The 24,832-nt window shown below is 39.7% G+C and overlaps 1 protein-coding gene across 4 annotated transcripts in view; it reads left to right on the top strand.

Moving 5' to 3' along the window:
* The window catches only part of PTPRG (protein tyrosine phosphatase receptor type G), a 761,444-nt gene that overhangs the window by 181,839 nt on the left and 554,773 nt on the right, over window positions 1-24,832 (top strand). For 3 of the 4 annotated variants that reach the window (XM_024124116.3, XM_024124115.3, XM_024124117.3), the window contains exon 2: window positions 4,714-4,818. The exons of the other annotated variant lie outside the window; for it this stretch is intronic. In XM_024124116.3, coding sequence (XP_023979884.1) covers window positions 4,714-4,818 — 105 coding nt within the window. The remainder of the gene's footprint in view (window positions 1-4,713; window positions 4,819-24,832) is intronic. 4 annotated transcript variants of the gene reach the window in all.

Genomic DNA, 24,832 nt, shown 5'->3' with positions numbered 1-24,832 from the left:
AGAAGACAAAATAAAGTAGGATAAAATATAGTTATTAAACTGAAAAATAAAAAAATAAAAAATTATTAAGAAGAAAAATATCTATTAAAAAAAAGAAAGAAAAAAGAAAAAAAAAAAATGGGTTGGACTAACCCTAGGACCAGCTTTTGCTTGTCTGTAAAGGTTTTAATTTCTCCATCAAATCTGAATGAGATCCTTGCTGGGTAGAGTAATCTTGGTTGTAGGTTTTTTTCCTTCATCACTTTAAATATGTCCTGCCACTCCCTTCTGGCTTGGAGAGTTTCTGCTGAAAGATCCGATGTTAACCTTATGGGGATTCCTTTGTGTGTTATTTGTTGTTTTTCCCTTGCTGCTTTTAATATGTTTTCTTTGTATTTAATTTTTGACAGTTTGATTATTATGTGTCTTGGCGTGTTTCTCCTTGGGTTTATCCTGTATGGGACTCTCTGTGCTTCCTGGACTTGATTGACTATTTTCTTTCCTATATTAGGGAAGTTTTCAACTATAATCTCTTCAAATATTTTCTCAGTCCCTTTCTTTTTCTCTTCTTCTTCTGGGACCCCTATAATTCGAATGTTGGTGCGTTTAATGTTGTCCCAGAGGTCTCTGAGACTGTCGTCAGTTCTTTTCATTCTTTTTTCTTTTTTCTGCTCTGCAGTAGTTATTTCCACTATTTTATCTTCCAGGTCACTTATCTGTCCTTCTGCCTCAGTTATTCTGCTACTGAGCCCATCTAGAGTATTTTTCATTTCATTTATTGTGTTGCTCATCGTTGCTTGCTTCCTCTTTATTTCTTCTAGGTCCTTGTTAACTGTTTCTTGCAATTTGTCTATTCTATTTCCAAGATTTTGAATCATCTTTACTATCATTATTCTGATTTCTTTTTCAGGTAGACTGCCTATTTCCTCTTCATTTGTTAGGTCTGGTGTGATTTTATCTTGCTCCTTCATCTGCTGTGTGTTTTTCTGTCTTCTCATTTTGCTTATCTTATTGTGTTTGGGGTCTCCTTTTTGCAGGCTGCAGGTTCGTAGTTCCCGTTGGTTTTGGTGGCTGTCCCCAGTGGCTAAGGTTGGTTCAATGGGTTGGGTAGGTTTCTTGGTTGGGGGGACTAGTGCCTCTGTTCTGGTGGATGAGGGTTGATCTTGTCTTTCTGGTGGGCAGGTCCACGTCTGGTGGTGTGTTTGGGGATGTTGGTAGCCTTGTTATGATTTTAGGCAGCCTCTCTGCTAATGGATGGAGCTGTAGACCTGTCTTGCTCTTTGTTGGGGATAGGGTGTCCAGCACTGTTCGTTGCTGGACCTTGAGTGGAGCTGGGTCTTGGTGTTGTGATGGAGGTCTCTGGGAGATTTTCACCGTTTGATATTGCGTGGAACTGGGAGGTCTCTTGTGGACCAGTGTCCTGAGCGCCAAGGGCCTTTAATCCACACAGCCAGGTACGTGGGGGGTTTCTTGCCTTTTGTGAGGTCTGAGGTCTTCTGCCAGCGTTCGGTGGGTGTTCTATAGGAGAAGTTCCACGTGTAGCTGTATTTCTGATGTATCTGTGAGGAGGAAGGTGATCTCCGCGTCTTACTCTTCCGCCATCTTGCCTGCTAATCCGGTGGTTCTTATCTCTGGCTGCAAAATAGAATCACCTGGAGAACATTTTAAATTAAGGGCTGATATCTTGGTCCCACCCCAGACCAATTAAAGTGGAATCTCTGGAGGTAGGGCCCAGGGCATAGGGTTTTTGTTTGTTTTGTTTTTTGTTTTGTTTTTAAATCAGCCAGGGTTGAGAGTCAGAGCTCTAGTCCAACAATGGCCTTTTCTGCATGGAAAAATTGATGATTAGGTGTTGAAGTGACTTCTTTGAAGGTCACCAAGGTCACATGAGTGTCACTGGGGGAAAAGTGAGCTTTGGTAAGTGACTATAAAGCCTTCCAGGGGGTTGGTTTCAAATTGGCTTTATCCTGAGCTTCAATTTTGTCAACAGAACTGATCCATAGATTTTGCTTTCTCTGGCTTGGTTCCATTTTTTTTGTTTTATTTAAAGATTTATTATTTATTTAATTTATTTTTGGTCGTGTCAGGTCTTAGCTGCGGCACCCGCGCAGCATCTTTGTTGTGGCATGCAGGATCCTTCCTTGCGGTGCGTGGGCTTCTCTCTCATTGTAGCATGAGGGTTTTCTCTCTCTAGTTGAGGTGTGTGAGCTCAGTAGTTGTGGCGCAAGGGCTCAGTTGCTTGCCCTGCGGCATGTGGGATCCTAGTCCCACGACCAGCGATCAGCTAGTCGACCAGCGATCGAACCCGCATCCCCCGCATTGTAAGGCGGATTCTTTCCCACTAGACCACCACGGAAGTCCTGCTTGGTTCCATTTTTGAGCGCCTCTACTGATCCCCTGCTTGACCCTCAACCATCCCCTTGAAGCTTCCAGCTCATGTCATAACACCTTCAGCAAGAGAGAGAAGGATCTCTCTGATTGGCTGGTGTCTCCATTCCCAAACATATGTATCACTGGGGCTAAACATACCAGCCTCATAAGATTGGTATAAGGACAACAGCAGCTACTATGAGCAGAGCACCTTATTCAGCTCTGGGTGTGTAGTGCTTTTTAAATGCCTGATAACATAGTGGAATTTTGTTGCCAAGTCTCTATTTTGGTAATCATCACATCCCACTCCACCTGCTAGGTCACGAGTCATGGATTGGACAACCACGTCATGTTGCTCCCATCCTTGCCAGGTCCAAGGATGGGCCTTGTTTGACTTAAGCCAGTGAATCACTGTAAACTGTGTCCCTGGCCCCAGTGGTATGTGTGGGAATGGGGACACGGTTTTTTTACTCATTGTCTTCATACAGGGAGGAAGGATTATTTGTGAGTGATTATTCAGAGTGAATTAGCTCTAAGAAGCATAGAAGACAGGTACATAAGATGTTTCGCATATGCATAGAAAATAAATCAGTCGAACAATTAGGAAATTTTTAGTGGGTATGTGGTTGAGCCTCAGTTTCCTTGTCTGTAAAATGGAGTGAAAAATACCAGCCTCATAGGATCATTATGAAGGTAACACAAGTTACTGTGAACAGAAGGAAGCCGAGCAATTGTTGATTTCATATGCCTTAGTGGAGGAAAAAATAGATTAGGAGACTAGGAGATGGGAAATTTTATTTTTGATCCGTAGAAGCTTAGAATGGTCAACTTCCTGAGGCTCTGAATGGCTCATCTGCAAGAGTATAGGATGAATTGGACCAGATGTATCTAAACCTTCATCTTACTTTAAAAATGGTTAGTAACTTAGGTTTTGACTTTGTCATTCAGGACCAAAGAGCATGCATAGATGACACCAGGTTTACTTTGGTGTGTTTGGATTTTACAAGCTTCCCATATCCCTCTAAAGGGCTCATCTCTGTGGAGTAGCTTTGTTCAAGCGTTGTTTCTTTTAAAGCCAGTCTTTGCAATTAACGTGCAAGCATGAAGTACTTTACATGTTTCCTAATTTTTCTTCATGACCATCACGTTGTCAACAAAGCTAATGCCATCATGGTGAGATGATGATTATTATCACTACTCTGACTAATTTGGAATAATGTATTGTGCTTTCCTGGTGCCATCTTAGTCTTAAACTGAATATGAATATACAGTTCCTCTAACCATTTTCCTTGCTTTTCAAAGGCACACTTGATTTTGTTTGGGTGCATTTAAATATTAACACAGACAGCTGGGATGTATTGTTTGAAGCGCAGTTCCAATTCATTTTGGATTCTGGGCACCTGTGATACTTGTCTTCTTACACATCAGTGCATTCAGGTGTGGGCTCACCACAAAAGAAATTTGCATCCATGAAGTAGCTGGGAGCGGAGGGCTTTGAACGGTAGCAGGCAGATGGAAGCTCTCCATGTTGGGGTAGTAGATAGGATTCATTCTGCATTTTCAAAGAAATACATCATTAAGCAGTGTTTCTTTTCTGAACATTGCTGGCCTTGGAGGGTTTCAAGCTTCATATCTTCAGATATATAACAGGTGACTGACTATCTGGGGTCCAAAGTATGTGGAGGACTGGTTCACACCATCGGGTGTCTTCCAGGCCTCAGACTGTGCTGTGTTTGGATGGCAGAGGCCTGAGATTTGTGGCAGGCATGCTTGTATTCGGTTCCTTGATCTGCTGCATACTTAGCTGTGTGACCTGGGACTGGTTACTTAGTGTCTCTGAGCCTTCATTCCTCCATCTGTAAAAGAGATGGAATGACCCCTTGCTCGATGAAGATCAGATAAGGCTAGAGGCCCTGTGCACCTAGGACATAGGCTTATGCATGTAGTTGGAACCAGAACCGTGGGTTCTAGGCCTACAGTTGCATGACCTTGGGCAAGCCTAAGTTACTCAACTATTCTAAGCGTCAGTTTGCTTATCTGAATGGACCCATTATGGAGACATTGTATCTACTGCCTGGTGGTTCGTTGGGAATTATATAAGATAATGTATGTAAAGTGTTTAGTGCATCTTGAGTTCATGGCACAGAGAGAAGGCTCATGGTAAGTTATTATTAGTATTAATAATAATCCTGGTAATCTCTCTAGGTTATCCTGTAGTTTGTTTTTCTGTAAAATCAGGAGGTTCTCTTCAGTTACACCCAAGGTCTGTGCTTCTAGGCGGTCACTGGGCTGTGTGCGTTTGACACCCCTCCTGTGTCCCGCTGGGTGATGATTTTGACTCACCGCGGCTCTCCTGTCTTGCAGTGTTGACAGAAGGCTACATGGGGCCCCTGCACGAGAACAGACAGGGCAGCTCGGTGCAGATCCGCAGGCGCAAGGCTTCCGGCGACCCGTACTGGGCCTACTCGGGTGAGTTGACTGGTTCCCACCGCGATCATACAGGCCAGTTCACATCCCATTAAATTCACTCGAAAGCACACTTTTAATCACTTTCACGCCTGATTTCTGTTTGTTCAAACCTTTTGTAGTTCACTAAAAGTTGAAATATTCAAGCCTGTTTTTCCTCAAGGTGATAAGTACCTTAATTTATCTCTCCCACCTGTTTTCTCAACCTGCTGTTTTCCCCTCAATTTGCATTTATTTCTGAACTTTACTTGTTAATGAGTTATTGTACCAAACTTGTAATTTTCCAAAAGACGCGGCCTTTTCTTGTCTCTTCCCAGTGGCTGTGATTTCAGAGAGCAGAAAATATAAGCCTAGTCTTCAGCTGCTAAATATTACAGTGCATCACGTATCAAAATGAACTATTATGCTTTAATCTAAGAAATGCAACTTTATTTTCAAATCATATCTTGTTAGCTGAATGTATTTCAGCCCTCTACTGTGTTTCTGTAGTTCGTTTAATTTTTTTTTTTTTCACATTTCGCCTTTGAGCCAGTGAAGAGAGAGAGCATTGTTAAAACTATGTTGAATGCTACATTGGAAATAATTTTCTTACATTTGAAGGGGCAAAAAAAAAAAAAAGATCTGCAAGAATATACAGGCCTTTCTGGCTTATGCTTCTAACAACTATCAAAAATAAGATAGGTGGATTGTTATTTCTAAAAGAGATTTTGGTGCCCCAAAATACATGGAAAATGTAGTGTAGCTAATTAAGGAGGAATGCTTGAGGAAGACAGACCACTTTGGAAATCACTGTAGCCCTGAATAATTCAAATTTTTGTATGAAAGTGCTTGGAGGCATGGAGTATTAGTCTTAATAATAAATCTGTGCATTATGCAATGTTGTTGCATACAGAACTGAAAGGTATTATTTTCATAATGATACTCTGGTTTTAAACCCTGAATTTCCACCTGCAAATCCTGTTAAATTCATGTCAGTGTAAAATTTATAGGCCTGATCTTTAATTACACCTTATCTATTGGCTTTTTGCATCCTTTTGTCTATTGATAAATCTCCTGCCCCTACAGGGAGAATAGTCTATCTGTTTTGTTTTGCAAGGAACAGATAGTGATTCTGAAGACTTCCATCACACCCATTCCTTGTGATTCGAATTATCTAATTAGAGCCTTTTTGTCACCATTTCTGATAAATGAAGGAAATTGGGAGATGAAGGCCGAAATTACATATATATAGCTTCTTGCCAAGAAACCCAAAGAAAATATATCGTTTTGTATGCTGTGGCTCTAATATCAGTTAGGAAGAGGCACAAAGTGGCCTGCTATTTACAGTTCATCAATTTCGAATAATAATGCTGTTGGGAAATTGGAAGTTATATCCCATCAGCATCTACAATTGCAAATGGCAGTGAAGGAATGAAGGGCCTAAAAATGTTCCCATTACTTAGTTAAGAATGGACGTAATTAGTGCCATCTTTGGGATGGAGCATTTGTTGATATTCTTAACTCTGGTGGACTTAATGGGTCTCCATTTTGTATTTCTGGAATGCATTGTGTCTGGATTTGGGAACTGTTTCTTTCAGTAGAAGGGCTACTAGTTCATCTTCAGCGGGTTGGCATGCTCTTCTGTAAAGATCCCAGTAGTAAATACCTTGGGGTTTGCAGGGCATATGGTCTCCGTTGCAGCTACTCAAGTCTGCCTTGTAGTGCAAAAGCAGCCATAGGTAGTTGGACGAACTGTCTGTGTTCTGATAAAAATTGATTTATGAACAAGGAAATTTGAATTTATATTAATTTTAATGTGTCAGGAAATCTTATATTTTAGACTTCTTTTTCCCTCAACCATTTAAAAATAGAGAAACCATTCTTACTTTTCAGGTTGTACTAAAATTGGCGGCCGGTTGGATAGGGTCCACAGGCCATAGTTTGTCAACCTCTGTTTTAGTTGGTTTTTTTTTTTCTGGAATCAGGAGAAGAGAGTCATTTGAAGAATCCCCCAGAAAGATATAGACTGGCTTGGAAGAACCAGTGGAGTAACTTGCTAGGTGTAATGGAAAAAATAAAAGTAAAGGGAGAAGAAAAGAATGAGAGAGTTATCAATTGATGGTTTATAGTCCTATACTTTAAACATCTTCCTGAAAATTCCATGGTATCAGTGGTTATTTTCAGCAAAGTGATGAAATATTGGTTCTCATGTCAAGAACACTTGGGATCCTTTAGAGACACTCCTTAGCATTTGGCAAATAGATAAAGAAAGGGCAGGAAGGAGTAAGAGTTGTTGCCTGTCACCTTTGGTACTTGGACAAGGGCCTTAAAACCACAGTGTACCAGATGTTGACCTATGAGCTGCAGGTATTACCTCTAGGTATAAATGTTGCTTGGAAGGTTGGACTGCCAAAAGAAAAGTCATTATTTGCAGAGGGGAATGCTTTTAGATTTAGCGGAGGTGAAGCAGGCCACTTCTGAAAGATTGGTTTAATGGTCCAGATTTTAATCTCATGACTCTAATTCACAAGTTTGTCTTAGTTCCTCCTAAGATAAAGGCATTGGTGCTTTGGGGGGGTATTATGTGTGAGAGTGTGAATTTTGAAGTTACATAGACTATGGTTCAAATCTAAGGCTTATCTCTTAATATCTTTATGATGTTGGGAGGGCATTTAACTGCTTGGAGCCTCAGTCTCCCCATCTTTGAAATAGGAATAATTAATAGAACTTCCCTCATAGAGATGTTAATGGGAATGAAATGAGATGATGTGTGTGAAAAATTTAAGAAATCCCTGGTATAATGTACCTAATATTACTTCTTGCTGTTTTTGACACTATTAGTTCTTTTGCTCCTGTTGATATTGTTGTTATTGGAATTCTCAGTTGGGTGCTATGATTGACAGTGGGTGATCCCTAGGTAACACTTCGAGCTAACTACCTAAATTCTGTCAGCCATAATTCACAGGAATTGCCCATTTGAGATGTGGGAATGAGGGTTAAGCAAAAACTATCCTTAAGTTCAGGGCTTGGCAGACTACAAACCAACACCTGTTTCTGTGAGTAAAGTTTTACTGGAACACAACCACGTTTGGCACTTGTTGATGGCTACTTTCATGTTACGACTGCAGAGTTGAGTAGTGGCCACATAGACATTTGACCAGGAAGCCTAGAATATTATTATCTGGCCCTTTACAGAGAAGGTTTGCAACTCCTGACCACACTGATACAGCCTGGGTTATTGAGCAGATGGTAGCCTGACTCATAAACAAAACTCTTCAGAGATTTGGAACATGTCTCTGTTTTTTCTGGCCTTGCATTTCCCTTGAGCTGAAATATCCCCAGCAAATGTTCTAGGTAGCATCCATAGTGATTCTGGTGGTCGTGCTCTTGGAAAGTACTGGGAGGGACAAAGATGAGGGAGTGATGATGTGCTTCAGGAGGTGGAACGGGGAGAGAGGAGTGGGTGTTGGTGGTCCAGGGGCCCCTGGGTTCTGGTGTCCTAATCATTAGGTCGCCTTTGGGTACAGGGTGGGTCTTGGTGCATTATGCTGGTCTGATTATTCTGGTGGCATCCCACCTGGTCACTTGAGGAGAGTTGCCTAAGTGTTTGAGCTGTGGAGAACTTGTTTTAAGGATATTGTCATGATAGCATTTCATTGATATTAGTGTAACTTATCCCTTTAGGACTAGCCGAGTTATTTCACTTTCACACCATCACCTTGGATAATGTCTACATCCTATTTATATTTCAAATGCTAAACAACTTTACTTTCATAGGCTTATCAAATGATGCCATTGTGAACACCTACAGCTTTAGGATACAGGACTGTTTACTGAGGAGGCTGGAGACAGGTGTTTTAGTCCCATTGTGTTCATCTGAGGATAGGTTATCTCTCTGGTTCTTAGTTTTTTCTACTCTAAAAAGGAGTGGTCATAATATCTGAGTTCAACTTGCCAATATCACGCATAAGAGATATGAAGCAGAACATAAATGTAAGATTATTATTATTAACTGTTAATAATAGCAGTGTAATTTCAAGATTGCTTTATATCTTTGGATTTATTTTCCTTATACCAAGAATAGGGAAAAGGGGGAAAGACCTTTGATGTGTTTCATGCAGAATTACACAGAGAAAAAATAAAAGCAATAGTTTTGAGAGTATCTCATTGGGACTATTACAACACTTTCTTTTCTGTTAGTTTTCTTGACTAAGATACAGATATTTTTTCTGTGTTACTTGAGGTGATGACAGCCCATGAATTTTGGAGTTCACCCAGAACTTCTGTAATTATTACACAAAACGTAACACATGCTAGGTAGGTCATTGTTGCCAGAAAGGGAAATGGGAAACAAATTTGGAGCAAGTTCAAGTGGAAATTTGAGGCTTTTTTAAAAAATAGATCTTTATTGGAGTATAATTGCTTCACAGTACTGTGTCAGTTTCTGTTGTACACCAAAGTGAATCAGCCATATGCATACATATGTTCCCACATCCCCTCCCTCTTGAGCTTCCCTCCCACCCTCCCTATCCCACCCCTCTAGGTGGTCACAAAGCACCGAGCTGATCTCCCTGTGCTATGCTGCTGCTTCCCACTAGCTAACTGTTTTACATTCGGTAGTGTATATATGTGGATGCTACTCTCACTTCACCCCAGCTTCCCCCTCCCACCCCATGTCCTCAAGTCCATTCTCTATGTCTACATCTTTATTCCTGCCTTGCAACTGGGTTCATCAGTACAATTTTTTTTTTTAGATCCCGTATATGTGCATTAGAATATGGTACTTGATTTTCTCTTTCTGACTTGCTTCACTCTGTGTGACAGACTCTAGGTCCATGCACCTCACTACAAATAACTCAGTTTCGTTTCATTTTATGGCTGAGTAATATTCCATTGTATATATGTGCCACATCTTCTTTATCCATTCATCTGTTGATGGACATTTAGGTTGGTTCCATGTCCTGGCTATTGTAAATAGTGCTGCAGTGAACATTGTGGTACATGTCTCTTTTCGATTTATGGTTTTCTCAGTGTATATGCCCAGTAGTGGGAATGCTGGGTTATATGATAGTTCTAGTTTTAGTTTTTTAAGGAACCTCCATACTGTTTTCCACTGTGATTGTATCCATTTACATTCCCACCAACAGTGCAAGAGGGTTCCCTTTTCACCACACCCTTTCCAGCATTTATTATTTCTAGATTTTTTGGATAGTAGTCATTCGTTTGTTTTTTTGATATTGAGCTCCATGAGCTGTTTATATATTTTGGAGATTAATCCTTTGTCTGTTGTTTCATTTGCAAATATTTTCTCCCATTCTGTGGGTTGTCTTTTTGTCTTGTTTATGGTTTCCTTTGCTGTGCAAAAGCTTTTAAGTCCCATTTGTTTATTTTTGTTTTTATTTCTGCTACTCTAGGAGGTGGGTCAAAAAAGATCTTGCTGTGGTTTATGTCAAAGTGTGTTTCTCTTGTGTTTTCCTAGTCTAAGAGTTTTATAGTGTCTGGTCTTACATTTTGGTCCTTAATCCATTTGGAGTTTATTTTTGTGTATGGTGTTAGGGAGTGTTCTAATTTCATTCTTTGACATGTAGCTGTCCAGTTTTCCCAGCACCACTTATTGAAGAGGCTCTCCTTTCTCCGTTGTATGTTCTTGCCTCCCTTGTCGTAAATTAGGTGCCCAAATGTGCATGGGTTTATCTCTGGGCATTCTATCCTGTTCCATTGTTCTACATTTCTGTTTTTGTGCCAGTACCATACTGTCTTGATTACTGTAGCTTTGTAGTATAGTCTGAAGTCAGGGAGCCTGATTCCTCCAGCTCCATTTTTCGTTCTCAAGATTGCTTTGGCTATTCGGGGTCTTTTGTGTTTCCATACGAATTGTAAAATTTTTTGTTCTAATTCTGCGACGAATGCCATTGGTAGTTTGATAGGGATTGCATTGAATCTGTAGATTGCTTTGGGTAGTATGGTCATTTTCACAATATTGATTCTTCCAATCCAAGAACATGGTATTTTTCTCCAAATGTTTATGTCATCTTTGATTTCTTTCATCAGTGTTTTATAGTTTTCTGAGTACAAGTCTTTTGCATCCTTAGGCAGGTTTATTCCTAGGTATTTTATTCTTTTTGTTGCGATGGTATATGGGCCTGTTTCCTTAACTTCTCTTTCTGATTTTTCGTTGTTGGTGTATAGGAATTCCAGAGATTTCTGTGCATTAATTTTGTATCTTGTGACCTTACCAAATTCATTGATTAGTTCTGGTGGCATCTTTAGGATTTTCTATGTATAGTATCATGTCATCGGCAAATACTGGCAGTTTTACTTCTTCTTTTCCAATTTGTACTCCTTTTCTTTCTTTCTCTTCTCTGATTGCCATGGCTAGGACTTCCAAAACTGTGTTGAATAAGAGTGGCAAGAGTGGACACATCCTTGTCTTGTTCTTGATGTTAGTGAAATGCTTTCAGTTTTTCACCATTGAGTATGATGCTTGCTGTGGGTTTGTCATATATGGCCTTTTTGAGGCATTTTTATAAAGCTCTCTGTTTTCTCTTCTCCCCCTCAAAGACTTGGGGAAAAACAGGTGGTGGTTTCTCCTCCCACCCCTTTTTAGCTTACCCTGTTTGGTTTTCTGCACTTTTAATAATGTATATCTCATGTTTTTCTTGTGTAGACAGATTCTACACAAGAAGGGGGATATTTCTCATTGTTAGAGGACTTCAAAATTGAGAAATGCCATGACCAAAATTCTTTGTATGAAGTGTCTGGTGTTGCACTGGGTCAAGCAGGATTATTCTAAGAGGCATTCCTTTTGTGGCCAGGAAATTGTGGGAAGAGATCTCCAATGTCCTTTCTAATTGTCCTGGGGTTTGATGACTTGCTCAGCTGTAAAATGGAGATAAAAGGACATACCTTGTAGGATGGCTTTGAGGATTAGCGGTAATATATGTAATCATCTGGTATGGCTCTTAATTATATGCCACTGCACTACACTATTCCCATGAACATCTTGTATTATAACATGCATATGTGTGTGTGTGTGTGTGTGTGTGTGTGTGTGTGTGTGTGTGTGTAATTTCCCCAGCTAAATGTAGAGTTTTTGCGGACAAAGATTATAGCTTATAATTCCTTGTTTTTCCTGCTTTGTACCAGAGTATCTCATTTTGTAGATATTTGGTGCATATTTTTTAAGTGGGTGAATAGATGGATGGATAAATGAATTCATGCCAGAGTCTGTGCTTGGGAACTCACTAAGGGGATCCTGCCATGAAATCCAGATAAATCAGTGGGTGATTTACAAAAGGTTTCACCGTTGGATCCTTTTAAGTAAGGAGCTCCCCTGGTGAACTTAAGATATAATTAAATTCCACCAAGGGGGGAAAGTGGCAGGGGTGGGGTGGTGGTGGTGGGATGAATTGTAAGACTGGGATTGACATATATACACTAATATGTATAAAATGGATTACTAGTAAGAACCTGCTGCATAAAATAATAAAATAAAATTCCTAAAATAATATTTCCATGCCTATTTTTAATAATGTCTATACAAGGTAAAGCAAAATACAGATGCCTGCCAAAGTCTGCTTTTGTCATTAGAAAAATGGAAGGCACTATAGAACCTTAATGTTAATATTGTCATATTATTTGCCCCTCTCCTAATGCCTCCTACGAAATCTCTTAAGGGAATCATTTCCCCAGAGACATTCCCTTTGCGATAGAGACCTTCTGGTCTGATGCGACCACACTTTTGAGATTCATTCTCCTAAGTCCCAGCTCAAAGGTATCTCTACCCGACCCCACTGTCTTAACTCATCAGTTTCTCCTTTATTTTTTACAATTAATTTCGATCTTCTCTACAATTCCCTATTAATCTATTTACAGTTTTTAAGTAGAAGTTATTTATTTCTTTGTTCAAGATACTTACTAATTGCTTACTGTGTGCCAGGTGTTGTGGTATAATGGGATGGGCCAGAGAAACTCCTCAGAAGTGCTACTGCCAGGTAGCATTAAAGATGGGCAGGTGTTTGCCAGGACATGCAACGGCCTGAAGACATTCAATGGCCTGGCCGTGACTGGGAAGCTGGAAGCAGCTCAGTAGGTCTGGAGCATGTGGTAGAGTAGAGCAAGTTAAGGGAATAATGCAGAGTGTTGCAGGTGAATCAGAAAGTGTCTTAACAGAATTCTACTAGTGACTTAGAACATCTTTTTGAGGGTGACAGGGAGTCATTTAAGGATATCATGCTAGAAATGGACTAATTTGCTTTTATGTTTGAGTCACAGCACAAGTTGTAGGGATAAGGATTGGTCAGTAGGGGAAGAGGGCAGGGTGAGAAACTATGAGAAGCAATGAGGTTGTATCATCAGGAATTTGAGAGATGAAAGAGCCCATGGGAATTCATTATCATTAGCATATGGAAGAGAAAGCAAAATGAATTATCTGCGATGATCCTCAGGATGATTGAAGATGGCATTGCATTTAATTTAAAATGAGTAAATGAATGGTGGGTTGGTTATAAAGATAAAAAATTTGGACTTGAATCTATTAAGACATGGCATAGTGTTTTGCTCATATTTCTTACACCCTTTAAACTTTATGCTCCTTGAGCAGAACCTTTATCTGTAATTAATCTTTGTATCTCTTTGTTCCTACTTAAATGTTTTGGAATAGGAGGGCTTTCAAGGTAGGGAATACATTGTAGGACAAGCTGTTTCTTCCTATAGGTATTCTTTTTTTCTTTTACACTTGATCTGTGATTACAAGGATAGATTGGGTGAGAAAAAACACATATGGTCACACACTAATCAGGACTTTATATATAAAAGAGAAAAATGTGGTGCCATATGCTTAAGGTACCTCGATCATTTTTCGATGCAAAGTTTGGCTTTTTTTTTGCTCCACTGTTTGAATGAAATTAGCGTCTTAGAGATGTGTTCTTCATCTTTTTCTTTTTCTTTCTTTTTTAACCTTGTTCTAATCCTTGCTACTTGAGTTCTAAAGTTTCTTAGCATCTTCTCTCTGGAGATGGTTTCACAAGTATTTGTAAAGCTAATGGACGCTATTGTACATTATAAGAGGACATCAGTAAATTCTTTAGGGTCCTTGTGACCCTTGGAAAAAGCATATTAGGAAGATGAAATATTGTTCAGTGCTGGGTTGGTATCAAGTGCTATGTAACAATATTAACAATTTAAATTGTTGCTATGATGACAAGCTTAAAACATGTGTAAATTGAAGGCTAAGTGTTTGGGTTTTAAATTGGCTCTGAAGGTAGTGGGTTGATGCAGCCTTTTTCAAGGGCTCTTGGGCAATATCTGTGAAAATGTTAAATATTGATAGTCTTTGATCCAGCACTTCTGCTTCTAGGAATTTGTCTTTTAGAAATACTTGTACATATCCCCAGTGTGGCGTTGTGAGTGTAACAGCCAACCATCAGTAGGGACTTGGGTAATTTTAGTACACTCATATGAAATGGTTAGTAAACATCTACCAAAATGAAATAGGTTGAGCAACAAGATATATAAAAATAATTTGGTTAATAAGGTCCCATCAAGAAATAGAACTGAGAAGTTTGGAGACTATATGCAAAAGTTAATTGTGATTATCACTGAGAAATGAGGGACACTGCTTTTTTAAAATTTATATTTCTATAATATTGTTAGTATCTTATAGAATTACATCTATATTTTAATTTCTTATACCAGTACATTCATAATATTTCCTAAAAGAATCCTTTTATTTTATAATAGATGGCTGAATTGTACCAAATTTAGGCAGTTTTCATTGTAACAATTATGAGGGGAGAGAAAGAAGAAGAAGAAGAAGAAGAAGAAGAAAAAACTACAAGGAAAGCCAGAAGGAAAGCAAAAGGCTTTTTGTCTCTTTAATTGATTATATCTAAATTTTTTAGGTGAAACATTTTCACTGGCATTTCAAATTTCATAAAATGCTGATATGAATCATGCAGAAATTAATGAACTGATATTGACTCGGTTTGAAAATGAACAGCAAGATTTATTGAGCAAAGCAGTAAATATTGACCCAGACAGAGGTAAGGTCAATATTTGCTTTGATATAACATAAATCTTAATATTTAGTAATCTATACATGTTGTGGGTCTACAGAAGGCATACAGAGAGCTATCTATAAGTATATATTTTTCGTATCTGTGATGGATCAAAGTCAGACCTCTTTTTTCCTGGTCATAAATTTGAAAGGATGATAGTCTCTCCTTTAAAACTAGTTTCTTTAGGGCAGGGGTGGGGTGAGTGTGGGTTAGTGGAGGGACATGATTGATTTAAATGTTCAAAGGAAAAATATAACTAGCTTTATACGTGCCTAATAATTGGAGAGCAATGATTTGCAGTGTTCTCTGTGATTTACTTAAAGGCTACTCATCTTCATTTGTAACCTAACAAAATGTACTCATTTATTATATCTGATTTAGTTCATAAAACCCACTCTCGAACAGTATAAAACAGAGGAACATTCTGTCATTCCCTTTGGATATTGTTAAGCTCAGTTATGTGGAATTTTTTTGGCAAATAAAATATCATTCATATATATCATGCTGAGTAACATTTTATTGGCTTTTCCCTTTTTGTAATTATTAAGTTGAACTATACCCTTATTCCTTACCTTGTCTCTTCTCTTGGTTGGGTGAGCCTGGTAGCAATACAAAAGTAAGGGAAAACTTACTGGATTTCATTGGCTTTTGAACTTTTAGTATTGCCATTACGTGGCTGGAGTAAGTGTCTAACGTGTGCTTAAAGAGAGGATATTCTGTTTGTTTAAGTATAGTCAGGAACTCATTTCACAGGATCAAGTGTAATCTTGTACCTGAGCAAAAGTCTTAAGTCATATATGGTCCTGTTGTGGTCAGTCCACCATGAGTATTACTAGTCTGATAACTGTGTAAAGTGGTGATGTTGGTCTTCAAAGATTTGCTAAGTGATTCTGAAATTAACCTCCCCTCCATCTCTCAGCTGGTAATTTCCCATGACCCTATTTGAGACCAGTAGCCTTAAGGATAGTGTATCTTCTTGGTTGTCTTTCTAGCTATTAAAATTTAACTGTAGTCTGTTTCATTTATATTAAACCCCATTTTCTACCATGTAATAAAGACCTTGTTTACGTTGAAAATCAAATCAGTGGTAGGTGTATAACGTATAACCTTGCCTTCTCAACAAATGCTTTCTGATAACTTTAGGAATCCTTGCTTTTCATTAATAGTACTACAGTGTATAATAAATGTTTTCCCTGAGTGTAGTATTAAATGTGATTTTTTCACATTTTTCATGTGAAAAATGACTTTACTGTGGTATAAGAATTTGACTTTAGCATAATAAAGTCATTTCTTCTTGAGTTCTTTATCAAGGAGAAACTCACAATTTGGTGCTAATAGGTCTTTTAACACTTGTCTGTCACTTGCCAACATCACTTTTTAAAAGAGACGGTCTTGCCCAGAGCCTTCAGCTGGGAGAGTATTTTAGAATTTGATCCTGTAGCTTTCATTATTTCTTGGTACCCCTAATATATGACAGGCCATGCTAGTTTTCTGTTTTGGTGTGTTAAGTTTCCTATTAATTACATATTTAAGATTTTATAAAAAGTGAGTCAGTTTAAGAAAAAAATTTTAACTCAGCGATTGTACAGCTGGCATTCCAGTATGGCAAAATGAGTCTTCTTCTCTACCAGATATTATCACCATCTTGGAAGGATTGAAAACCTCTTATATGCCATGCAATCAACCTGTATCTCTGATGTGAAAAAATCCAGAAGGGTATAGAGTTTCTTGAATTGGCTTAAAAATTATGGAAAATATTTAGTGTCCTAATTTTAAAAAGTATAGCTCATTGTATGTCCTGGTTCTGGTACAGTCACATAGATTATTAAAAATCTTAAATACACACTGGCCCAGTCCCCCTGAATTTTCCCTTCGTCGCTGCCTCGGCCACTCCTCCTGTTCTGGGACCTTTGTGATTGAACACCCATCCTCCACCATCCATTGTCAGTGTTTATTGCCCCTGATTTGTTGAATGTTTCACCTATCATCCCTGCTTATCATGATGGAGGGAATTTCAGAGAGTGAAAGGGTGGACTGTGGGGTGTTTTAAGGTGTGCATTATGCTCTGCCGCCCACTTACTGAATTTAGTTGACCTTGAGATCTTCTCTGAGTTTGAGAAACCACTTGATCCAAAGTTCCTGTTTATGTTAATCCACGTTCTCCCAGTTTGATGGCCGTTGCCTGGGAGGAAAACAAGCTCCTTCTTGAAGCTGCATAAAAATTTGCTGCTCCCAAAGGTATCATTTAGTTGCTCTGCCCCAATTATTGTTGGCTTCTTTCCCTCCTGGAAGCAGTTTATCTCTGTCCCACCCTTCCCTCTAGTTCCAAGGGTTAGAATAGCGTTCTTCCTTTTAGCTGGGCGTGCATGTCATTAGTACATTTGGTATCGATTGGTTGTTGAAACTTTAGCAGGAAAATGAAATATGAGCCTCTAGTAACTAGGCTGTTTGAGTACCTTCAAAGATGAGAGAGAAGCCATTTGTGGTGTGTTTCTGCTTCTGGGACTCACTGTGATAATGGGAGGTATTTTCTCACTGTTGTGAAGTGCATAGTACACAGTTTCCTCTTGGGAAGTGATTCTGACACTTTTTGAATGTCCTGTGGCTTTTATATTCTTACACCACCTCCTAATGAGCTATCTTTATAACATTCTTTTTGTGTAAAGATTGCCCTTTCTCTCACCATCCACTAGGGTGTGAAAAGGAAGTTTCAACGCTTATGGCCAGTTGGACCATGCACCTGCTGTACCAGTAAGAACAGGTCAAGATTAGCTTCTTTTGTCATGAGTATTCTTGGCTGGCAGTATTACCAGGATTTTTCTCCCGACTTCACACCGAGGTCACTTCCAGGGGCATGTTTGAGTATAAGGATTTGTTTTTGTATCAGTTATCATGTTTTAGCCTCTGGGAAAGACCTTCGGACTCTCCTGTCTTATAATAAGGGCAATTTATATCTTATATAGCCCTCTACAGGCAGGGCACTGCCAGGTAGCATCTTCGTACTCTGCCATCTTTAAGGTATACTCTATATTGTTTATATTTTACCATTCTTAGCTGGTAGGCTTTGTACTTAGAATCACTTTCCTCGTGGCTTTAATACGACTTCAGAAGTTCCAGAGGTCAACTGCTGTGGTATAAAGTCCAGAGAAAGAAGAGAAAGTATCTTTTTCTTGCGTGTGTATTTAAGAGCAAGTAAAATGCTCCTCAAAGCACCCCACCCTTGGTCTATCAACCCTTTTACCTCATTGGTCAGAAATGAATCATGTGTTCAGGCTTCATCCAATCACTGGTGAGAGAAATGGGATTAGCATGATTGGCTCAGACCAATGAAGATGTAGGCAGAAATAGCAGGGGGCATGGCTGTTGGCTATGTAGCCCTTAGAGCCTGCCACCCTCATTGTCTTTTCCAGGTCTTAAAAGCTAAGCAACCTCATGGCACTTAATAAGGGAGGCAGTCACAGGAAAGACATTTCTTTACTTTTGATATGAGGTTTTGATTTCAGAAGCCTCACATGGTTGTAAATAAAATAATAAAGCTCCATGAATTTGGGGTCCTTTACAGTTTTCAGGGTTGTACTGCCCAGTTAATCCTGTCGCCACTGGTTACATGTGGCTATTTCCATTTAAAGTCATTAGAATGAAGTCAAAGTCACAAGAAAGAATGATCTGGCCCCAAATGTCAGTAGTGTCATTGACCCTGTGCTAGAGGCTTGCCAGAGTTCTTTGCTTTTGCGCAGTCTGTCGCCATGATGCTGTGAGAGTTCCACCTTTCTAATCAGGTAGGGATGTATTTCCTGGGCGGAGTGAGTATTCTATGGCGAGGTTGCGTCTGGCTGTGTTGTGCAGGTTGGCCAAGGTATTACAGGATCAAGTGAGTGGCATATGCTGTTCAGCCCTTTCTGGAGACTGGAGAGGAGAAATGGAAAGCTTGGCAGGTTGACCATTCCAGGAGGCTTTGCATGAAATCGTAAAGGAATGCATCACAACTCGGGTCGTGGTGAAAAGCCCGCCTCTTGTGTGGTGTGAAGGCAATGAATGATCTCCAGGCTGCAGTAAAGAGGTGGTGAGATTGCTCTTATTATTATTGTTTTATTTTTGAGGTCCCTGGTGACTACTCCACGTGTCAATCCTTTGATCTAAGAGGCTGTTATGAAATAATATCTGTCTTAGAAATGCGTACCATGAAGGACCCTCCAGAATAGCTGATCAAGCCCCTGCAGCACCATGAGAAAGTTTACAGTTACCCGATGTGAACCTTGACAAGTCACTTCAAAGGTGGGCGGGACATAGCTCACTTTCTTAAGTGATCACTTTTAACAAAGGGAGTGGAAAGGAAAGTAGACCTATGAATGGTGAATGACAGGTCATAATGATCCAGCTTTTTGTCAGGTGTCAGCCGCTTAATATTTGTTATTAGTTATGTAAATGTTGTGAAAATGACCACAGATTCCTCCCAGAATGGATTCCTTACCTTCTGTGTGTGGCTTAAACAAAAACTATCCTGTGGGGGAGGAGGATAAATGTGTGTATATGTATCTATACGTGTCATGGTACCCTTAACTTTCTACAGAGCAGATGGTAATTATCTACTTGCTCTGTCTCAAGCCCTCATGTTCATGTTTAGATGTAAAGACAGATCCATGGGGTCACTGCCTCCAGGGAGGTCAAAGACTCTTTTCCTCTTTCTGTTTTGAAAATGAAATCTGTTATCAGTGATAGTGCCTTAGAAGGTTGAATATACCAAGATCGAATATATTTATCCTGATACTCCTATGGTAGGTCTACTGAGAGTTTGAAAAGGTGTAAGATCATTAATATGCCAGGTTGACCCTGAAATATTTTTTCTTTAAATTGGAATGATAACATCTTACCCAAGTATTGACATATCCATTTAAATTGTGTTCAGACTTGCGTTATTCCAGCTCTTTCCATCACTACAATTTGGAATTCAAATCCAGATGCCTATTTATAGTGAAGGTCATGTGAGAAGCACTTTTCTCCCCAAAGAAATGTTGGAATTATTGTTGCGTGTTTTTCCTACCCTGGATTCTTCCTCACGTCCAAGACTAATTGACTAATTAACGTCCAATTGACTAATTCCGAATGACTTTCTTTGTCATTACTGTTGACAGGAGACTTTGTTTTTGGAATATTCTTTTTCTTTTAAGTTTTTTCTCTTAGTCTAACATCTCTGATTGATACCATATTTTCCAGGTCTCCATCTATATATAAAAGGGGTAGATTTGGAATTTCAAATCTCTCTTATGGAAATATAGACTAAATTATAAAAAGAAAGTATGTTGCTATCACAAATGTATTATTTAACGCCATTATTATATTAAAATGTTTTCCCAATTAAAAACGATTGTTATAAAACAGCTGTTCGTTGTTAAAATGTTACTTAAAATAGGAGGGTAGCCACACTCCATTTTTTAAATAAGTATTTTTTTTGTAGTAGGAAAGGAACATCATGCTCTTTCACTCTATTTTCTTATGGCTTATTCAAATACATCATGATTTCACTGTAGTAAATGCTTTTTCGTAATTTCATCATGCAGACAACCCCAAATTCTCAACTAAGTAGTTTGTCTAAAGGTTGCTCCAACTGAGTGCTGCCCTTTATAGAATATGTTTTATTGGCTCTTAAGAGCATTTAAAATATTTTTATAGGAATTGCTTGGCATTTAGATGTTTTAAGTGATTTTAATAAATTACGTACAGCTATAATATAAAAGGTGGAAAACACACACTTTCAGGGTTGAAAGACACTTCAGTGGGTTGTAGAATGCTTAAAATACAAGTTCAGATGAATATTTGCTATTTGATTTTTGGGCTCTCATTACAGAACAGAATAGATTTATGCAGTGGGAAGACAGGAAATATAATAATTAGAAATATATTGATTTCAAATTTTTGTCTGTAAAATCCTGGTCATAAATACGGTTATTAGAATCCATGTTTATGGTCTTGAATTTGATTGAGAAGAGAGAGTTATTCATCAGAAAAGCCACCAGTCCCACCATTTACCGCAACGAATCATGAATTTATATCTCTGTAACTCGCAAGTGTGATGTATGTCTCTTTTTGGTAGGGACAGTTATTACAGGAATTAATTTTAGACATGGGGAGACTTTTACGGCTGTTTTAACTGTTACCTAAGATTTAAATAATTTTACTGATTTCTTGGCATTAGCCTCTGGGAGTAGAGTTTCTGTGAAGAAAAAGAGTATCATCAGTATGGAATTGCGTGAGTATCTCTGTGTTTATGTCTGAACTGAGTCTCATAGTAAGAAGTCTTGGCAGCAGGGTAAAGTGAAGGTGCTTGTTCAGAGAGTTATATGAGTCTGTGCCTAGAATACTAGTTCAGTAGGTGGTTAATAGGCTTTTTATGGCAGGAAAGTCCTGGGGCCAAGGAAGATTGGGAATTGCTGAGGCAAACATTAGTACTGCAGGTGTTTTTCCTGCAGAACTTATCAGAGCCTTTATTTTTATTTTTTTAAAATTTTTTTTTCAGAGCCTTTAATAGTCCTCTCTTACTAAAGAATTGTACACTTCACCTTTGCTGTGCACTCATACACTCCATTAGGAAGGGAGGGGAAGATAAAAGAGGCAAAGGGTCATGGCGGGGTGGGGAGAGTGTGGGTAGGAGATTGATTCTTGTGAGCTGGATCACTGCCTGTCATTGTTATCTTGTAAAAGCTTTAAGAGGACTGTGCTGGTGTTCCGGATATGGTTGTAGGGAAATTTCAGTCGGAATGATGAGTTTCACTTGACTCAGGCATCTACCATGAAGTGAAATGCAGAGATATGCTTTATTAAAAGGAAAAGCCGTGCCAATGGACCTCAGAAATATTTTCCTCTTTCTTCCTTACCTCATGGCAATGAATCATTTGTGTATGAAAGAATTCCTTGGGGAATGAAAGGCTGTTTAGTTTAATGTGATGAAAATATGTATTTGAGTCACCATAAAAGAAAAGAGTTACTAGGATTGACTACATTTAAATTTAAGGGCTTGTGTTTTGTATGATACCTTCCTTAAGAGGATGATGATGTGTGGGAGGTTTTCATACAGGTTGAATTTGGGAATAATAGAATTGTCACCAGCAAGTGGTTAGATGACAGGACCCACCCACCCCCACCCCTGCCGAGATTTTAGTCAAGCCAGACTTCAGGTCACTGGGCCTCAACAGTGAGGGTACCAGGAAAGATTAAGTTTGGAAATTAAGTTTTAAGAGTTAAGAGGGAGAGAAAGAACTGGGATCAGAGAGTGTGGAGAGAGAAAGAAAAATGGTGCCTTGCTGACTGTAAAGAGTAGCAGGTCCTCTAATCAGGGCAGGTGAACGTATTTCCGCTCATTGCCATGTGGCCCCTGGGAGGAGGCATGGCAGAATCGCTCTTGATTGAGAATTACTGCTACAGAGCATTTAAAGCATAATAGGTCATAACAGTATAGAATACTGTGGAATTCTTAGATGGTAAAGTTGGCCGTGATGTTTGATCTGATAAGCTTATTTAGGTAATTGTAAAAAGTTCCTTCTTGCAAGTGGGTGATTGTTTGTTAAGTGTTTTTTACTACTTTCTCATAACAATGTGGCATGGATTTTATTTACCTTTGAGTTGTGCTATGTCAGCCCTGGGAAGCATGGATTAAGTTGGTTGTAGCTCACATTAGAGATGAAGAACAATAGTTAGTTGCCTAATTAATGGCATATATGTTCACCCCTGATCTGTACAGTTTACTGTTTACAGATGAATGATTAGGTGTGTTTTTAGACATTGTCTACCTTTACCAGATTATAGCCATAGTGCTTCATCTCATGCTTATTTATGTGAAGATTTAAAGATGTTGCCTGAATTAAAACAGCAGGCAAGGTCATAATGTTAATTATCTGAATATGTTAGCCTGCAGCATACACGTACATATATTTTTTTCTGTCTGGTTGTGGGACTAATTCTTTGAATGATTTTCTTAATTTTACATACATTTTCCCCCTGCATTTAATCTTGTTCTATTCAGATCATCTCTAATTTCTCTGGAAATGGCTTCATAAAGAATTTAAAACGAGCTGTGAATTGAGATCTTCTTTTAAAAAATGGAAATTGGGGGGTGGAATCAAGGTGACGTACTAGCGGGACGCGGAATTTGCGTCTCCTCACAACTAGGGCACCTACCAGGCACCGGTGGGGGACCACGGACACCTAAGGGGACGGGAGGAACCCCCAGCGACCGGGTGGACATGGGGCGTGGGAGGAGTGAAGGGGGAGGAGAAGTGGAGGCAGGATGGGACTGGCGCCCCTGAGGGGCGGCTGGGGGAAGGGAAGGGATCCCACGCCCGAAGGGGGAAATTGGGGAACCATTGGGAAGGCAGAGGATCAAAAGGGAGCGTGGCCAGGTTTCTCCTGCCCACGGGGGCCCCCAGGAATCTGCTGAGACCCCAGGCCTGATCCTCTGCCCACCGAGGCCCCCTCCAGGCATGTGGGTCCTGAGAGAGCGGGAGAGAGGGGAGGGGGAGCTAAAGTAAAGGCCGGAACTACAGGACCGGCACCCCTGAAGGGTGGCTGGGAGAGGGAAGGAGTTTCTACACCCAGCAGGACCCACCCACGGTGACGGGGGAGACCCTGGGGGAGACAGTAGGGGAGGGGCACGAAGGAACGGAAAGCAACGGGGCCAGTGCTTTCCCTGCCCACTTAGGCACCGGGGAGCCCAGACTGCCGGACCTAATCCTCTGCCCTGGGAGCCTCCCTCCTGCCTCGCAGAGCCCAAGCCCCGCCCCTACACCCTCACCCAGCACCCCACCTCTACACTCGGAGACCCCCTCTGAGACCCCCTCCAACGAGCTGGGCCTAAACCCCACCCACACACCCTCCCCCAGGGCCCTACCTCCAAACTCCGGAACTCCACACGCCAGAGGCCCTCCTTTGCACGTGCTGCCTCTACCCGTCTGCTCAGGTTCTAAGCAGAGACCCCAACCCACGCTTGAACATCACCCCGCCCAGGCCCCACCCCTGCCTAAGTTCCACCCCCGGCCTAAACTCCACCCCCATAGCGAAGGCTTTTTTTTCTTCTTTTTTTTTTTTCTTTTCTTTTTCCCTCCTTTAGATTGGGGTTCTGTTTTACCTTGTTGATTCATCGTTGTTGATTCTTTTATATTTTTATTTTTCCTAATCTTTTATTTTTCTAATTTTATTTTCTTCTTTATACTTTTAGTGATCTCTCCTTTTGGCTTGTCTCCCCCCCCCGCTTTCTTTTCCTTTTTCTGTCGTGGTTTTATTTTACCTTGCTGTAATTGTTTCAATTATAGTTTTATTTTTCCTAATATATTTTTTACCTTTCTAATTTTATTTTGTTTTTTATTCTTGGATATTGTACTGCTCCTTCTTTTCTTTCTTTCTTACTTTTTTTTTTTTTTTTTTTTTTTTTACCATGCCATGAAGCTTGTGGGATCTTGGTTCCCAGGCCAGAGGTCAGTCCTGAGCTCCTGCAGTGGGAGCTCCAAGTCCAAACCGCTAGACAAATAGAGAACCTCAGACCTCAGGGAATATCAGTCTGAGTGAGGCCTCCCGGAGGTCCTCATCTCAGCAGCAAGACCCACCTCTATCCAACTGCCTGCAAACTCCAGTGCTGGACGTCTCAGGCCAAACAACCAGTAAGACAGAAGTACAGCACCAGCCATCAAAAAAAAAAAAAAAAAAGAAATGGAATGACAAAAAAAATTGTTACAGATGAAGAAGCAAGGTAAAAACTTACAAGACCAAATAAATGAAGATGAAAAAGGCAACCTCCATGAAAAACAATTCAGAGAAATGATAGTAAAGGTGATTCAAAATCTCGGAAACAGAATGGAGAAAATACGAGAAACATTTAACAAGGATCTAGAAGAACTAAAGAGCAAACAAACAGTGATGAACAACACAGTTACTGAAATTAAAAATACTCTAGAAGGAATCAATAACAGAATAACTGAGGCAGAAGAATGGAT

The sequence above is a fragment of the Physeter macrocephalus genome, chromosome 18 (genome assembly GCF_002837175.3).
Source record: "Physeter macrocephalus isolate SW-GA chromosome 18, ASM283717v5, whole genome shotgun sequence".
Taxonomy (NCBI): domain Eukaryota; kingdom Metazoa; phylum Chordata; class Mammalia; order Artiodactyla; family Physeteridae; genus Physeter; species Physeter macrocephalus.
This window is presented reverse-complemented; position numbering and strand designations above follow the sequence as displayed.